At 36.5% G+C, this 18,502-nt stretch overlaps 1 protein-coding gene across 1 annotated transcript in view; it reads left to right on the plus strand.

Moving 5' to 3' along the window:
* The window catches only part of BLK (BLK proto-oncogene, Src family tyrosine kinase), a 111,855-nt gene extending 93,671 nt beyond the window's left edge, over nt 1-18,184 (plus strand). The window contains exons 6-8 of the mRNA XM_053709547.1: nt 4,909-5,059; nt 14,234-14,365; nt 15,913-18,184. Coding sequence (XP_053565522.1) covers nt 4,909-5,059; nt 14,234-14,365; nt 15,913-16,115 — 486 coding nt within the window. The 3' untranslated portion in view covers nt 16,116-18,184. The remainder of the gene's footprint in view (nt 1-4,908; nt 5,060-14,233; nt 14,366-15,912) is intronic.
* The last annotated feature ends 318 nt before the right edge of the window (nt 18,185-18,502 follow it).

The following is an 18,502-nucleotide window of genomic DNA, read 5'->3' on the forward strand; positions in this document are numbered from 1 at the left end:
ATTCTTTTGACACCAATAAGCTACCATGTTTAAAGTTATTTGCAGCTCATGTATACAATTAGCAACTTTTTTGCCCCCTCCTGAAAAATTTCTGCGGGTGCCCATGCTTATAAGGTTCGTTTAATCAACCTGCGGAGGTAGCTTGTGGTGCTTAAAATACCATAATTTGTTAGAGCATGTACTTTTAAGACTAGTGACCCTGCACTACTATATGTTTAGCCCCCGCAAAGAAGTTAAACATTCAGTAGAAGTACCTCTCGGAACCCGCAGAGCACTGCTGGTCCTGAGCGGAAACTGCCACTGATCCAATCAACATCACTAATTACACAAATTAGTTAAGTAACTAGCTTAGAGCAGGGCTGGTCCCAAGCAGAAACTTACACTGATCCAATCAGCATTGCTAGTCGCACAATTCAGTGTAACTAGCACTGCTGATTGGATAAGTGGCAATTTTTCTATGAGGACCATGAGTGCTTTGCAGGTCCTGAGAAGAAACTGACACTAATTCAATCAATAGCGCTAGTTACGCAGCTGAGTCATGCGACTAGCACTGCAGATTGGATTAGCAGAAGTTTCCAGTTGGTACCTGCAGTGCTCTGCGAGTTCTAAATGTTACTTAAACTCTGTTTTTAACCCCATAGTAGTGCAGGGTATCTAGCTTTAAAATGACATCATCTAACAAATTAGAGCATGTCATTTTTTTGTTTTGTAAGTTTACAACCATTTGGACTAATCTGACCAGGGTGATTAAAATCCCTGCTCTCTCGAGATTGGCTGCACAAGATATATGCTTGCTGCAATTCTGGGCAGATATATTCCCTGTGAACCGTGTCTGCCCACACAATGAAAAATGGGGCCCATATTTTAAAAGGAATAATAAACAAACAAAAAAAGAAAAGAAAAAGCAAAGCGCCTAAGACATAAATGTTAGAAGTGGTTAACAAAGTAAAATAGAACTGTGTGCTTTAGAAACCCTGCTGGCTGCTCCTATAGCCACATATTGGGGGCATCATAGCCAATTAGATGACACGCAACCCACACCAGAGACAAAACGGAGAGCGCTTTCCCATTGCCTCTGCTTCCGTGAATGTTTGTTTTTTTTAGATTCCCTTTAATTTATCACTTAAGCAATTAAAGTTTTAAGATTAGTAATTCAAAATCGTTTATTGCTAATTTTAATATATATTTAGCAACTAAACTCTTTTCACTAAATCACTTATGGCATTAAAATAAAGAAAACCAAAACCAGATAACGCTTAAATAATATGTTTTTCTTTTTCTTACATAAATTATGTTATTATGTAAAATTTGACTCCTTAGTAAGAAAATGAAATAAATTAAATTTTGTAAAAAAAGAACAGTTATAGAGAATTACAAACACAAATTACTACTAAAATATCCTTAAATGATGTAACTATAAACAATGACCTTATGATATAATCACCATTTTATAAAGTTCCCCATAAAATATACCTAAATGGCACACATACATCTTAACTTTCTAATGTGTTCACAATATAAAAGTAATAAAAACAATTTTTGCACTAAAAATAGGGAAAAGTTGACAATTCAAATTGCTCCCAAACACTATAAGTGAATGTGGCCAGAATTCACAATCCGCAACGCGTTTCAGGGACATGCCCCGACTATACATTTCAAAACATCCTCTTTGCTCTCTGGGCAGGCTATCAATATTGCTGGGCCCCACTAGGATTAGTACACAATCTGGTATTTCAAATCCATTGCGCCTTTACTTTGTGCTCGAGCGCAACACATAATAGCAATAATAAAGTTACTGCAACTTGAGACCTGCAGTAAAGTGCTAGGGCTACAATAAAAGTTATGTAAAACATATTAATATAAATCTTATATAAACATGATAAATTTAAAATATAACTTACGGTTAGAAAAAGGATGTGGTATATGTCAAGGCGTTTGACTGAGAAATTAATAATAGTTGTTATAAATTATTATACATATTGTAAAAAAAATAATATATATATAATTAAAATGTGTATAATAATATTATTAATATTTTTTAATATTTATATTTGATATTTCAAGAATGTGCTTTAAGATTACTAATTCTTTACGTGCGCTAACCCGACACCCCGTTAGACATATTGTGCAAAACACAAAGCACGTTACGCATATTTTACATTCCTATGTACTTCACATACAAAAATCTTAATTCTTATTACTAAATGTATATTTCTATATACTGTATATATCTGATAATGGTAATGTGAAATAGATTTATATACCTATAAATCTATAGGAATAAATATATAGGTCAATACAGTTATATAGGAATATAATAATATTATTAATATTTCTGTATGTGATTGTGAAGTACATTGGAATATTAAATATTCCTAAATCCTGTCGGGTTAGTGTGCGAGCAATAAGTGCTAGGTGTTCTCTTCTATGCATTCCATTGAAGCCAATGGGGGAGAATAAGTTAACATGGTCGCAATATTTGAAGTCATTTGGTTAGCTTGTGATCAAAACCAGACGGCGAGTAACCAAAGGACTTTGAAACTTTTTACTTTTAACTTGTAATACCCGCACTACCTGATGAGCATAAAAAGCTTACTTTTAGCGAAGTTTACGCTAGAGCAAAAGCACTAAATAGCGCACCACTTGTAATCTAGCCATAAATGTTAATGTTAAAGGGATAGTGTACTGTAAAACTGGATGCCCCTCAATGTCTTTGCAATTACTTATTATGCCAGCTTAAGAGTAAAAAATGTATGGGAATTTGTTCCTTAAGGTTTATTTTTGTATATGAACTAGCCAGTTATGCCCTTTGAAACCACAACCCATTAAAAATGGCTCTGGTCATAGGGATATCAATTATCTTTATCTTATCACTATTTATGCACAACAATCCCTCCTTATATCATTTCTGTCTGTATTCTTAAAGAGAACAATAGAAAATGAACATTTTGGGCCAGATTATGAGTGGAGCGCAAAAAAGCGATAAGGGGTTTATCGCGGGTGTTTGCACGCATCAGGTTTATCGTTTGTATTACAAGTTGAAAGTAAACACGATTGCTTGAGTGCAATTCAAGGTAACGCTCATTGAGTTAGCGCGTCCTCATAGCTCCGGTTAACTGTTTTGCGAATCAAAAAAGTGTCACAAAACACATCAAAAATACATTACAACGTACAGTTACACCCATAATAACACTGTCTAGTACAAATTATTTTAAAAAATATATATATATATAAGGGCTCAAAGAAATGAGGTCTCAGGTGTTAGAAAAAAACATACAGTATGTATTTATATGTGTTTATATGTATTTACAGATATTTATACATATATTTAACACATAAATACATATGTACACATGTATAGATATATATAAGTGCATTGGAACCCTTTGCAGTTAAGTAGATGAAAACATGAAAAAAACATATTTATGCAATATTCATTTTTATAAAAGTTTTAACTATGTATTTACTGTACATATTTCACATTCCAATGTTCTGCACATAGCAGAATATATTCTAAGTATTTCTAAATAGATATTTATATATATATATATATATATATATATATATATACATATATAGTATGTATGTGTGTATATATATAAATAGAACATATTCTGTTATGTGAAGAACATTGGAATGTGAAATATTCATATTTTCATGTCCGGTTAGCGCACATGAGAATCAGGTTTGTGTCTACTTTTTTTCTCCATTAACTTCTATGGGAAAACGCACGCACAATATTCTATGTTTTTTCCTTTTTTTGCTCGCTGAGTTAGCACGCAAGCAAAAATAGTTTAATTTCAACTTATAATATGAGCGCAACCTGACGCAAGCAAAAAGCTTACTTCTAGTGCAGTAAATGCTCGAGCGAGAGCGTTAAATAATGCTCCACTTGTAATCTGGCCCTTTATCACTTATCTTTCCTACCTCCAACTGAAAGCATAATTTCTTATTCTGGTTAGGCTTATATAGCTTTTCCATAGCCAATACTTAAGTATTGAAATTTTCAGTATAGGTGGAAATACCACAGTCAAAAGTAACTATTTCAAATGACAAAATAAAGCTAAAGTAGGGAGTGTACATTTTACAGTACATTGTCCATTTAAAAATACATGCAATGTGTTGCATTGTAGCAATCAACGGTCTTTATTAATATAAAACTGGCAGTAAAGGATCATTTAGCTCCTTGTTCTTTGATTCGATCTTGAGCCCTCTGCCAGACCCCTGGTGGGAGCTTTTGAAAAAAACAAAACAAAGAGCGACTCACACTGTTCTGCATTTAAAGCTACCCACTGGATCTACAGCCTCAAATGCAGAACTAAAGTCTATGGAGCGGGTGGTGCAGATTTTAAATGGCTATACCACCTGCTCTGTTAGGTTTAAAACTAAGCTACGGATAGGAGGCTGGTAGCAAGCATAGGATAGAAGCACCTGACCAGGGCTCGACTAAGCAATGGCTGCTGGTTTCACAGCACTAAAGGTAAGTCCAAGGGTAATTGCAATGCAATTCTTTACATGCATTTTTTATTATTATTATTAATAATGAAAATAATAATAATCTTACAGTTTAGTGTCCCTTAAATGAGCTTATCTCTTACTTTGGGACTGTCCTGTAAAATGCAGGATGATTTTGAGATATTAAATCTAATTTTTTTATATAGAAACCTGAATTCATAAAGATCAGAGTCTCCTCTACAATTATTATAGCATAATTGTTCACAAGTTAGGTAAGCTCATACAGAGTATAAATATTTGTCTATATATACTTGTTATTAATATCTTAGGCTTTAATGTTTAATTTTTTATTTATTTAATTTTGAATTGAAGGTTTTTTTAAAAAAAAATCTTGTTAACTGGACTGTATATGTTATTTTTGGTATTTTTTCCTTCATTATTTTGTTTTGGCAGGTTGCAGAGGGAATGGCGTATATTGAACGGAAGAATTATATTCACAGGGACCTCAGAGCTGCTAACATATTGGTTTCTGATATTCTTTCCTGTAAAATAGCGGATTTTGGACTTGCCAGGATCATTGACAGTGAATATATAGCAAAAGAGGGTAAGGCTACAATGTATCATAAAGAATAATACTTGATAATAAAATGATGCTCAGGTTATACATAGAGAAAATAAGGTAATAGACAGTATTGGTTAGACTTGTAACACTTTGCAGATCTGGAGATAAGATGGAACATAATACACTCAGGTATCCTTCAATAAAAGGGCTTCAATGCATTTGTATCCTAATTATTTTCAGTTGTGGGTAGTCCAGGCTAAACTTTGCAAACAGTATAGCTGCACAGATTGGGGAACTAGGTAATTTCACCAGTATCTTCAAGACCAACATGAGTTTTTGGTTAGGTGAGGTTTATCATGCTACAATGTCCCAAAAGAAACTTGACATGTCATCCACCTTGGGATTTATTTATGAAGTTGAGGATGCAGCTTTGGAGGTCTTGCAATTTAGGATTGCTCATGAAACCTGCAACCACTATTTAACCATAAAACTGCTGCTTCCTAACCTTTCCACCACATCAGGGGTGGCTTAGGAAATACTAGACTGATCTGTATAGAATTATTGACGAGCCCTGCTCCTTCACAAATGCTTGTATGAGAACAGGCTGGAGGGCTGCACACATGATTGATTGTGTGATATTAAATTTCGTCAGCAGATATTGCTTTGCTTCCTTCTGCTAGTAGCATTCAGATATTATAGGCAGGAACAATGTGTTAGCATCACAAGAATTGCATTAAGGGATAATCGTTCTTAGCAGTTGCAGCCAAAATGATTGAATGGCTTTTCCCCAGGCAGCATTAGAACATAATTGAGATTAAGACTTTTGCCCCAATTTTCAAAACATAGACAAACCGACGAGAAACTACCTGCTTGGGTTTGCCAGGCTCACACTTTGTCGGTCTGCCGATATATTCAAATAAAAGGGACGGACCCGCAAAGTACCGGTGAGTGGTGATGTGTCTCCCATTGGAAATAATAGGGATTAAGGCTTCTCCTTAACTTCTCCGACATCCCCATTTGTTTTACCATATTTGAAGTGTTCCTACATAGCAGGCAAAACACAGTTTCTGTGTAGGAACACTTCAGATAATGCCTGGGTATCCTGCCCCTACACCTAACCTGCCTTACACTGAAAAGATGACGAGACAAATATGGCTGTAATTTTATACCTAACCTGCAGGGCTGCCCTTGGAATATATTAAACTACTGGCGATGTATCCCAATTAAAATGAAGGATACTCCCCTGGAATGCCCAACTACCTCTCACAGAACGCCTGCATCTACGTCATGTCTTCGCTATACCTGACTAATAAAGACAAAAAAATTCCTCATTGTAACTATAGAAGCTAGTCAATACATTTAAATACAATGTTAAAATGATATGCATTTTTCATGTATAATGCATATTATTTTATTCATTGTATAAAAAAATCTGCCATAACCTAAAGACCTAACCACCCCTAACCTATTAACCCCTAAACCTCCACATCACCCCACCACAAGAAACCACCTAACTTATTTACCCCCAAAACCACCACACCCCCAATGCAAAATACCCATACATGCTTTAACTACCTAACAGCTAAACCCGCCCAGACCCATAACCTAACACTCCCTACGTTACAAATGATGAACACTAAAATTACAAAAAAATAAACACTACCAAAAATATCCCCTCCCCCCCCCCGTTATGAATATCCTAAAGCTAATGTCCCTTTAAAATGAGCCCACCCCAAAATAAAAAACCTTATACCAACGCTAAAACCTACTCTAACATTTGCCCTTAGAAGGGCATTTGGTTGGGCATTGCCCTACAGTAATTACAGCTCTTTTACATTTAAAATAAAAAATCCCTATTCTAAAATCAAAGTAAACACCACCAGCCCCCAAAAAATGCTATCTTAAAAAAAACACACTAAAAATTGCCTTAATAAGGGCATTTTGTAGGACATTGCCCTAAAGTGATTTAGCTCTTTTATATTTTAAAAAAATATTTTCTAAAAAAAAATCCTACCTATATCCCTATCCTAAAAAAAGGTTGCCCTTATAAGGGTATTTGGTGGGGCATTGCCCTAAAGCACTGGTTTTCAAACCCGTTCTCAGGCCTCCCTAACAGGCCACATTTTGAGGATATTTGAACTAGATAAACAATCGTCTGATTAATAAACATTGTTATTTTACCTGCTCTCCTCTAAGGTTATTCAGAAAACCTGGACTGTTGGGGAGGACAGTTTTTGCCCCGAAAATCCCTATTCTAAAAAAACCTATCCTAAAATTCACCGTTAAAAAAAACCCTATCCTAAAAAAAGATTGCCCTTAGGACATTTGGTAGGGAATTGCCCTAAAGCAGATAAAGCTCTTTTGTGAATAAAAAAAACCTATTCTAAAAAAATCTTAACCTAAAAAACCTAAGGGGGAAAAAACAATGTATTCATCCCATTGCGATGTTTAGTAAAACGCCTCCCAGTAATGCCACCTGTTAACAATGATGTCGGCAGCTTGAAATATTTTGCCGTCTCGCTCGACATTACGGCAGATCCGTTTGGAATACATTGCTGCATCGGAGGACATTCGATCATCAGAACTTTGATGATTTTAATACAAAGAAAAAAATATATATGGCAATATGATAGAAACATTGAAAGATTTGTTTTAAATCAGATAATCTGCAATTATTATGCTAAACGTTGAACTGACACTTCAGATAGGAATATGAGCAAACCAGATGGGCGTTCTAATTCTTATCTGCCTACAAAACCTACTTCCTATCATCTGGAGCATGCAAGCTGTTGCATGACATCTTTAAAATGAATCTTACATGTCACCAACTTGATATTTAAGTTTAATGAAGGAGTTTGGTATTTGGCTAAAAGTGTGTGTCAAAATCTTCATATAAAAGCAGAAGTAAGAGGTTCTCTCTGTAATAGTGAGAACAGCAGACTTCCACTTTCATAGGAAAAAACAAAACAAGACCTTATGGAATTTGGGTGAGTTTAACTGATATTTGCTGTAGCAAGTGTCATTATGGGGAACTGGAAACAGCGTAGGATTCATGACTTGTGCCTCAGACCAAACAATGTGATTAAAGAGATATTGATGTAATAATTAAAACTAAGCAGTGAGTTATACTTAATAAAAAAAATTGCAATATGAATTATTCATGATTTTAAAAGCATTTTATCTTTTAATTCTTTTTTCTTTAACTTAATTTGTGTAGGGTCCATTACTTTCTGTCACAGCCTCAGAAGGGGGCTGTGGTCTCTACAGGAAGGTTAACATATGAAGTGGTTGCTAGGAGACACCTGTGCTAGCTAAAGTAATTTTCTTGTGCCCCTGCTCATTAGAGGACCTTTGCTGCAAAAATCATGTGGCAGTAGAATGTGAGGAGGTAACAAGAGAGGAGTAAAGAAGGAGGTCATGAGCAGAGCAAAGGGGACAGGAGGGAGAGTATCTGGAGATGAGGTTGGAGATATAGGGAGGCACAGTGTTATTGAGAGCTTTAATAGTTTGAGTCAGGATTTTGTGTTTTATTCTGGAGCTTAGAGGAAGCCAGTGAAGGGACTGGCAGAGAGGTGCAGCAGATAAGGAGTGACATGTAAGGAAGATCAGTCTGGCAGAGGCATTTATTGTGGATTGTAAGGGAGATAGACGGCAGCTAGAGAGGTCGGAGTTGGATAGGATGGAGTTGCAATAGTCAAGGCAGGAAATGATGAGGGTGGATTAAAGTCTTAATTGTGTCTTGTGTGACAAAGTGGCTAATTTAGGAGGTTTTTAAGGTGGAAGCGGCAGGAATTGGGCCAAAGACTGGATGTGGGGAGGGAAAGAGAAATCTGAGTCGTGTGACCCCCAAGATATTAGTATGCGGGTTGGGGTAATGATGTTATTATAAAAAGTTTGAGAAAGTTGGGGGTAGGTATTTTGGAAGAGATTTAGCTTAAGGTAGTGAGAGGACATCCAGGATGAAATATTAGAAAGACAGTAAGTGACACAAGTTAGTAAGGAAGGGGATAGGTCTGGTGCAGAGATGTAGATTTGGGTATAATCAGCATACAAATGTTATTGAAACCCATGGGACTGTATTAAGGAACCTAAGGATGATGTATAAATTGAGAAGAGAAGGGGACCAAGGACAGAGCTTTGTGGTACCCCAACAGAAAGTGGTAAAGGATCAGAGGATGTGCCAGAGAAAGTTACACTAAAGGTTAGACAGGTAAGAGGAGAGCCAGAAGAGGGCTGTGTTGCAGATGCCAAAGGATTGGAGGGTTTGGAGCAAGAGAGTGTGGTCAAAGGCTGCAGACAGATCAAGGTGGATTAACAGAGAAAAGTGTTTGTTTTTTATTTTGCTGTCAGTAGGTTATTAGTAAACTAAAAGGGACAGTCAACACTAAAATTGTTATTGCTCAAAAATATAGATAATGCCTTTACTACCCATTCCCTAGCTTTGCACAACCAACATTGTTATATTAATATACTTTATAACATTGAAATCTCTAAATGTCTGCCTGTTTCTAAGTCATTAAAGACAACCTCTTATCACATGAGTTATATTTGCTTTTCACAACAGGGGAGTGCTAGTTCATGTGAGCCATATAGGTAACATTGTGATCACGCCCGTGGCTTGTGGCAGACACTGCACTAATTGGCAAAATTGCAAGTCAATTGATAATAATTAAAAGTAATGTGATCAGGGGGCTGTAAGAAGATGCTTAGATACAAGGTAATCACAGAGGTAAAAAATATAAATGTGTTGGTTATGCAAAACTGGGGAATGGGTAATAAAGGGATGATCTATCTTTTAAAACAATAAAACTTCTGGTGTAGACTGCCCCTTTAATGATTGCAGTCTCTGTTGAGTGTCGGGGCAAAATCCAGATTGCACTGGATCAAGGAGGAAGTTTAATGTGAGAAAATGTGATAAACGTGTATATACTAGCCTTTAAAGAAGTTTTGAGGCAAGGGGGAGTAGGAAAATAGGGCAGTTGTTGGATGTGGATGATGGATCGAGAGCAATTTTTTTGAGGATAGGTGTGATTAGTGCATGTTTAAGGGATGAGGGAAATATACCAGTGCTGAGGGAGAGATTAAAAATATGTGTGAGGATAGGAGTAAGAGTAGGAGAGAGGGTGGGTAGTAGTTGGGAAGGGATGGAATCAAGGGGACAGGTAGTGAGGTGAGAGGAGGATATAAGGGCAGAAACTTCTTCCTAAGTTGCAGGAGCAAAAAAGTTGAATCTGTGGCTTTGTAGGTTTTGGATATCAATGATCGGTTGAGGCGGTTGGAGACTGTGTTGAGAGATGATTTTATTTCTGATTGAATCAATTTTCTTGGTGAAGTGGTTGGCAAAATCTTGAACTGAGAGAGAAGTGGGAATAAGAGGTGGAGGTGGGTGGAGAAGGGTGTTAAAAGGGAAGAATAGACGTAGAGTAGAGAAGTAATCCTGGTTGTAGAGGTTAAGGGCAGAATAGTAGGAGTTTAAGATGAACTTGTAGTGAAGGTCATCAGCTGAACAATGGGATTTTATCCAAGGTCGCTCAGCAGTGCGGGAACATCTATGTAGGTAGCGTGTCAGATGAGTATGCCATGGCTGAGGATCACCGCATGACCTTTGAGCGATGGTAGGCGGTGCCAAATTGTCAAGGACTGCTGTAAGAGTGGAATTATAGTGACAGATAGATTGGTCAGTAAAATACCTACACCACCTCCTTGCCTGTTTCCAGGTCTCAGGGTGTGGCTGAAGTGGAGACCCCCATGTGACAGTGAAACAGGGAAAGCAAGAGAGCCAGGTTTCTGTGAGAGCCAGAAGGTTTAGGGAGTGGGGGATGAAGAGGTTGTGGAAAGAAGTGAGCTTGTAGCACACAGAGTGAGAGTTCCAGAGCACACAAGTGATGGGGGTGGTGGCTTTAGTTACAAAAGGTACTTGGATACGGTTTTCAAAGTTCTGGTGTTTAGGTCAAAGACAAGACATACATGGGTGGGCAAGTTTAGGAAGTGGTTGGGGTTTGGGATTGGGGGATATATCACCATCAGTTAGTATGAGTAAGAGCGATGGATGTAGTAGGTGGTGAGGGGAAGGAGTAAATGAAAAATTTATGGCTAGATTACGAGTTTGGCATTAGCCTTAAAAAGCAGCGTTGAGAGGTCCCAACGCTGCTTTTTAACGCCCGCTGGTATTACGAGTCTGGCAGAAGAGGGTATACCGCTCACTTTTCTTCTGCGACTCGAGCATACCGCAAATCCCCTTACGTCAATTGCGTATCCTATCTTTTCAATGGGATTTGCCTAACGCTGGTATTACGAGTCTTGGAAGAAGTGAGCAGTAGACCCTCTCCTGTCAAGACTCCTACCGCATTTAAAAATTGGTAGTTAAGAGTTTTATGGGCTAATGCCGTAACATAAAACTCTTAACTAAAGTTCCACAAAGTACACTAACACCCATAAACTACCTATTAACCCCTAAACCGAGCCCCCCCCCCACATCGGAAACACTTTAATAAATATATTAACCCCTAATCTGCCAACCGGACATCGCCGCCACTTTAAAAAATATATTAACCCCTAAACCGCCGCACTCCCACCTCGCAAACACTAGTTAAATTTTTATTAACCCCTAATCTGCTGTCCTTAACAGCGCCGACACCTACCTACATTTATTAACCCCTTATCTGACACCCCCAACGCCGCCGCTACTATATTAAAGGTATTAACCCCTAAACCTAAGTCTAAACCTAACCCTAACCCCCCTAACAAATATAATTTAAAATAATCTAAATAAAATTACTACAATTAAATAAATTATCAGCCAATCGGAATTGAGGTAGGAAAAATCCTATTAGCTGATCCAATCAGCCAATAGAATGCGAGCTCAATCCTATTGGCTGATTGGATCAGCCAATAGGATTGAGCTTGCATTCTATTGGCTGTTCCAATCAGCCAATATAATGCAAGCTCAATCCTATTGGATTTTTCCTACCTTAATTCCGATTGACTGATAGAATCCTATCAGCCAATCGGAATTCAAGGGACGACATCTTGGATGATGTCATTTAAAGGAACCTTCATTCAGTGTTAGGACGTCGTTTGAAGAGGATGGCTCTGCGTCACCTGGATTGAAGATGGACCCGCTCCGGATAGATGAAGATAGAAGATGCCACCTGGATGAAGACTTCTGCCGCTTGGAGGACCTCTTCTGCCCGGATCGGATGAAGACTTCTGCCCCTCTGGAGGTCCACTTGTGCCTGGCTGGGTGAAGACGGCTCAAGGTAGGTAGATCTTCAGGGGGGTAGTGTTAGGTTTTTTTAAGGGGGGATTGGGTGGGTTTTACAGTAGGGTTGGTTGTGTTTGGGGCAATGTCCCGCAAAAGGCCCTTTTAAAGGGACACTCAATCAAAATTAAACTTCAATTATTCAGATAGAGCATGCCATTTTAAACAACTTTCCAATTTGCTTCCATTCAAAAAAAAGTGCACAGTATTTTTATATTTAAACTTTTTGAGTCGCCAGATCCTACTGAGCATGTGCAAGAATAAGTGTGTATGCATTTGTGAATGGCTGATGGCTGTCACATGGTACGTGTATGCATTTGTGTTTGGCTGATGGCTGTCACATGGTACAGAGGGAGTGGAAAAAGACATAACTTTTAAAATTGTCAGAAAAAATATCTAATACTCATTTGAAGTTCAGACTAAGTGCTATTTCATTGTCTTGTTAGCTTGCACTTGTTGATTATGCAAATCTACTGTGTTGACTGGTCCTTTAAGGGCTATTTGTAATTTAGTATAGGGTAGGGAATTTTATTATTTTGGGGGGCTTTTTTATTTTATTAGGGGGATTAGATTAGGTGTAATTAGTTTAAAATTCTTGTAATCCTTTTTTTTTCTGTAATTTAGTGTTTGTTTGTTTTTCGTAATTTAGTTTATTTAACTTAATTGTAATTAATTGTAGGTAGTTTAGGTAATTAGTTTAATTATAGTGTAGTGTTATGTGTAATTGTAACTTAGGTTAGGGTTTATTTTATAGCTACTCTTGTACTTATTTTAACTAGGAAGTTATTAAATAATTATTAACTATTTTATAACTATTGTATCTAGTTAAAATAAATACAAAGTTGCCTGTAAAATAAATATAAATCCTAAGCTAGATACAATGTAACTATTAGTTATATTGTAGCTATCTTAGGGTTTATTTTATTGGTAAATATTTAGTTTTAAATAGAAATATTTTTTTTTTAATTTTAGTAAATTTATTTAGATGTATTTAAATTATATTTAAGCTAGGGGGGTGTTAGGGTTAGGGTTAGACTTAGGTTTAGGGGTTAATAAATTTATAATAGTGGCAGCGACGTGGCAGATTAGGGGTTAATAAATTTAATATAGTTGCGGCGACGTTGGGGGGGGGCAGAATAGGGGTTAATAAATATAATGTAGGTGTCGGCGATGTTGGGGGCAGTAGATTAGGGGTTCATAAGTATAATGTAGGTGGCGGCCGGGTCCAGAGCGTCAGATTAGGGGTTAATAATATAATGTAGGTGTCAGCGATAGCAGGGGCGGCAGATTAGGGGTTAATAAGTGTAAGATTAGGGGTGTTTAGACTCGGGGTTCATGTTAGGGTGTTAGGTGCAGACATAAAATTCATTTCCCCATAGGAAACAATGGGGCTGCGTTACGAGCTGAACGCTGCTTTTTTGCAGGTGTCAGGTTTTTTTCAGCCAGCTCAGCCCCATTGTTTCCTATGGGGAAATTGTGCACGAGTATGTTTAGGCAGCTCACCGCTGACTTAAGCAACGCTGGTATTGAGGTGAGATGTGCAGCTAAATTCTGCTCTATGCTCACCTTTTTGCGGCTAATGCCAGGTTTAAAAAAACCTGTAATACCAGCGTTGTCTTAAGGGAGCGGTGGGAAAAAAGGCTCTTTGCACCGCAAGCCTTACTGACAAAAACTCGTAATCTAGGTGATAGTTTGTTGAACAGTCAAGAGGTAGCGAAATGAACCATGAGTATATGAAACATTTTGCAAGAAGGAAAACAGTAAAATACATAAAACACAATATTACAAGAGTAATTGCATACTACATAACTGCTGTTTCCGGTGAGCCTGAAGGCTCACGCGGTAACAGGGGCATCAAGCTCCATTTGGAGCTTGATAATTCGGCCCCTTATTATCAAAAATCTCCCATCCATCTCTACTGCTAACCCAATATAAATTTCCATTTTCCAATGCAGGTACCAAATTTCCAATTAAGTGGACAGCGCCAGAAGCTATCAACTATGGAGTTTTCACCATTAAATCAGATGTATGGTCTTTTGGAATCCTTCTTACTGAAATTGTGACATATGGCCGCATTCCTTACCCAGGTATAATGCAAAGTTATAGCCCTACCATAGTGCATCATCTTTGAAATGGTGATTCCCATAAAATAATCATCTGCATCCAATATTATTTCTTATTATAGCTAATGAAATGTTTATCATTGCAATGTGGATAACTGTTTTGATTAATATAGCCAATAAGCTTAACAAGAGGTTCACCTCCCAACATTTCTTGGAAGCTTTCAACAGTTTCTGGTGAGGTTAGAGAACTTGTGGCCAACTAGCATTTTGTGGTAAGGGCCAGGTGGGAGAGACAGAGTTGCAGTTGGGTCATGTGTGGAGCTTAGTTTTTTTCATAAATGGGACTAGGTGTGTTGGCATAAAGCATGTTCTGGGTGGATCTGGGACTCCCTAAAAACTGGTGCACAGGTAGGAATTGGGCAAAACCTCACAACTTGTGATATTCTTACAAGATTTAGGATGCTTGGGAAGTCTTTTTTTCCTGTCTATCATATAGATGCCAGTGGTCATACATAGCAGGGTGAATTTTTTTTTAATTATATTTATCTATCATTAAAAACGCTTCTAAATACTACAATGAGTTTGACCTTGGAAGACACTCTTTAATTAAATAAGACTGGAAAGGCTTATTACATTAAATTCCATCTTCCAAAATAAGTTGGAAAGGCAGTTGTTTTTCGGCTCCCAATATACCTTTTGACACCGGAACACTCACAATGTAAAATGTATGGACAGCATTGACTTCAGTGATCACAATCCATTCAACCACAAGCTATCAAGAAAATGGATACATCAAAACAGCCAAAGGCCCTTGATAAATACTCAACACACACACAGATCAACCTATAACACACATGGAATACTTAATCACGATATCGGCCATTTGGTTTGTGCATGTTTGTACCCCAAAAAAACAAGATGACCTCATACCAACAACAACAAAAGCCCTTTTTGGTGATGATCGAATAGCCCTAAATAACAAATGATACTGCACATGTCACCATCAATTAAATGTATAAACACAAAAAAACATTTATCTACAACATATTGACTTTTTCAAATTAACATAGATATCAATTGCAATATATATATATATATATATATATATATATATATATATATATATATATATATATATATATATATATCAGTAATTGCCATTTAAAAAAGAAACACCACCATATACAGGAATTGAGACCACCATTTGATGAGAAAGTAACTGGCCCTGTCTGCAATCATGGTAGCCAACATAAATTATGTTCTAAATTTGAGGAGTTTTTTTTTCTTTGTTTTGTCTATCTTAAGTCATTTTGACTGTGAAAACTAGAAACTTTTGTCAAAGATAATGTAGAAGCGAATAGCAAAATTTAAGACATCCCTTTGGGCTGCCAAAGAGTGCTGTAATACATTGTGTAAAAAGGAGGCTGCATTCATTGGTAGCCATTAAGAGATTAAATCATTTCCCAGTTTTGAACCACAGTAGACTATCTAAAGCAATGTTCATAAGTTCTATGGGGGTCATTGTCCAGGTAAATAGCAACTGACTTTTTTTTTACATTTATGGCTTCTAGGTATGACTAACCCTGAAGTTATTCGTTTACTGGACCAAGGCTATCGCATGCCTTGCCCCGAGAACTGTTCTACAGAACTTTATGACATCATGCTCAGATGTTGGAAGGAAAAACTTGATGACAGACCCACCTTTGAGTATCTCCAGTCTGTTATGGAAGATTTTAGTACAGCAACAGAAAAACAATATGAAGATGAACCATAAGTAAATGCTGTTTTTTGTTCAAATGTGGATGTCAAACTGATGAAATTATAAAAGTCTTCAGCCAATTGCAGGATTGGCTAGTAATTGAAATCTCTATCTATAAAAAGACTTCAGAATATTATAACCAAAAAAAGCTGAGAAAATTGGGACTGTATTATTGTTTTTTATTATTGTTTTTATCATTAGTATTATTATGTGACTATAATACTTCCCTCGAAAATCTAAACAGAAAAGCCTGAACATAGCTTCAGCCAAAGATGTTTAGATGTAATATGTCCAGTGAATTGTTATGATCTTTGCATAAATATGTACCGAGACAAATTTAAACTCATATTTAGTATTATTTAAAATTGTATACAACACTTTTAGGTTTATTGTAAAATATAAAATTATATTCTGTGGCTTTTTCTTAATGATTTCATTGTGAACATTTTTTTTGTTTGTTTGTTTTTTAAAAAGTGATTTTGCACATTTTAATCCATCTGCATGTTGTCTACTCATTGTTAAACCAGAGTTTCTCTTATCTAGTTCTGATTGTCCCATAATCATCAAGATGGATTTATCTATACACAGTTGGTAAAACCATTAAAATCTTGCCGTTTTGGTGGCACATCAGGGTTGAGGTAGAAAAGCATGAATTTAGGCATTAGGTAGCATATTTGCCAATTATTTAAAGATTTATAGTTTAATTGCTTTAGTACAATATTGCACTGTTTATTTAGTCATGCAAAAGAACATGCGTTTTAGAATGTTGAAATGTATCAAGATTTTTTTATAATATATCATTTTCTTTATGTACTGATATCTGACATGAATTATTTTAACTATTTGTAAATCATAATATAATTGTTTTACAATTGTTAATTCTATAGATGTCCCAGGTGAGGCATTCAGTGTGCTTTTGTGTACTTTGTCACCTGATGTAACTCTTAACAGTAACTTCAGTGATATCAGGCAGTATAGTGTATGTGGCCATAACAGTGTTGCTGCAATATTAAGGTCCTCAACTTTGCTGCATTTAAATGATGCCCAGATATCACCAAGAAGGATGGGGGTTAATTATTGGGGGGTACATTAAGTCTCTTGAGACTGTTAAGCCATGTTTAATTTTATAGTTATTGATTTAAACATAAGAATATCTGTAATTGACTAAATAGCTTTGTAGTTTACCAACGTTGATGTACATTATTAAGTTATGCCTTTGTTTAGACAATATAGTGATAAAGACATGCAATTCTGAATGCAGAAAAAAGTGCCAACATTTGGTTTAAGATTGTTTTCTCTATGACCTGGTATCTGACATGACTATGTTTTATATTTGTAATTCATATGATTGTTCTGTTAAAATGGTCCCTTCTAGATAGAAACCTTGGGCTGACATAGAGGGGTCTCATATACAATGCAACATCCTCCAATATTTCAGTCAGTGAGATAATACTGTGGGCAATATTATGGCAACAAAACCATAACCATACCTAACTCTAACCTGGACACCAGGTGGTATTGTGGCCATCACAAAAGTGATATGTTGTGGTCTGTGATCATGTTGTGATAATATTATAGCTGAAGTTTTAGGGAGAGGGGTAACTTGAGACTGTAAATGGGTGGTACATTTTAGTTTGGAAGCGGTCAGTAGGTCAAGCAACAGTTGAGGGTCTTTTAAGGAAAATTAGGGGGGAGATTTACTAGGGTCATCATGGAGAAAAGTGATTCAACCTCCTTTTTCATTTGTCTCTGTTACATATTGTGTATTTTGTGACAGTAGAGGTGGGGAAGTCCTTCAATTGGGTGAAAGAGCATGTAAAAAGGAAATATTGTCTGGTTAGAGTTCATGGCTGTTAATAACCCCTTCCCACCAAGTCATCAGGATTTAAATGTGTAAAGTGGAATAAAGGCTCCTCTAAGTTAGATGGCAGCTAATGGAGCAATTAGTAAATTTTTTGAGATAATAGTTACAATTAAATATAGGGGTTTATAAACTATTTTATTGTACTGTTGTAAAATGGTTGCATTATTGTTTGCTTAACAAATATATTGTAATAAATTATGTGACTGTTTCCACAACATAAGACTGCCACATTTTTGTTTAAGTGTCTCATGTGGGGTCAGAAAAGTGGGTCTGATCGGATCTTTAAGTCATATCTAAAGTGAATTAAATTAAAGGGACAGTCTACACCAGAATTTTTATTGTTTAAAAAGATAGATAATCCTTTTATTACCCATTCCCCAGTTTTGTATAACCAGCATGGCTATATTAATACACTTTTTAACTCTGTAATTACCTTATATAAAAGCTTCTGCAGACTGCCCCCTTATTTCATTTCTTTTGACAGACTTGCAATTTAGCCAATCAGTGCTGACTCCTAGGTAACTCCTCGGGCATGAGC

The sequence above is a fragment of the Bombina bombina genome, chromosome 4 (assembly GCF_027579735.1).
Source record: "Bombina bombina isolate aBomBom1 chromosome 4, aBomBom1.pri, whole genome shotgun sequence".
Classification (NCBI taxonomy): Eukaryota; Metazoa; Chordata; class Amphibia; order Anura; family Bombinatoridae; genus Bombina; species Bombina bombina.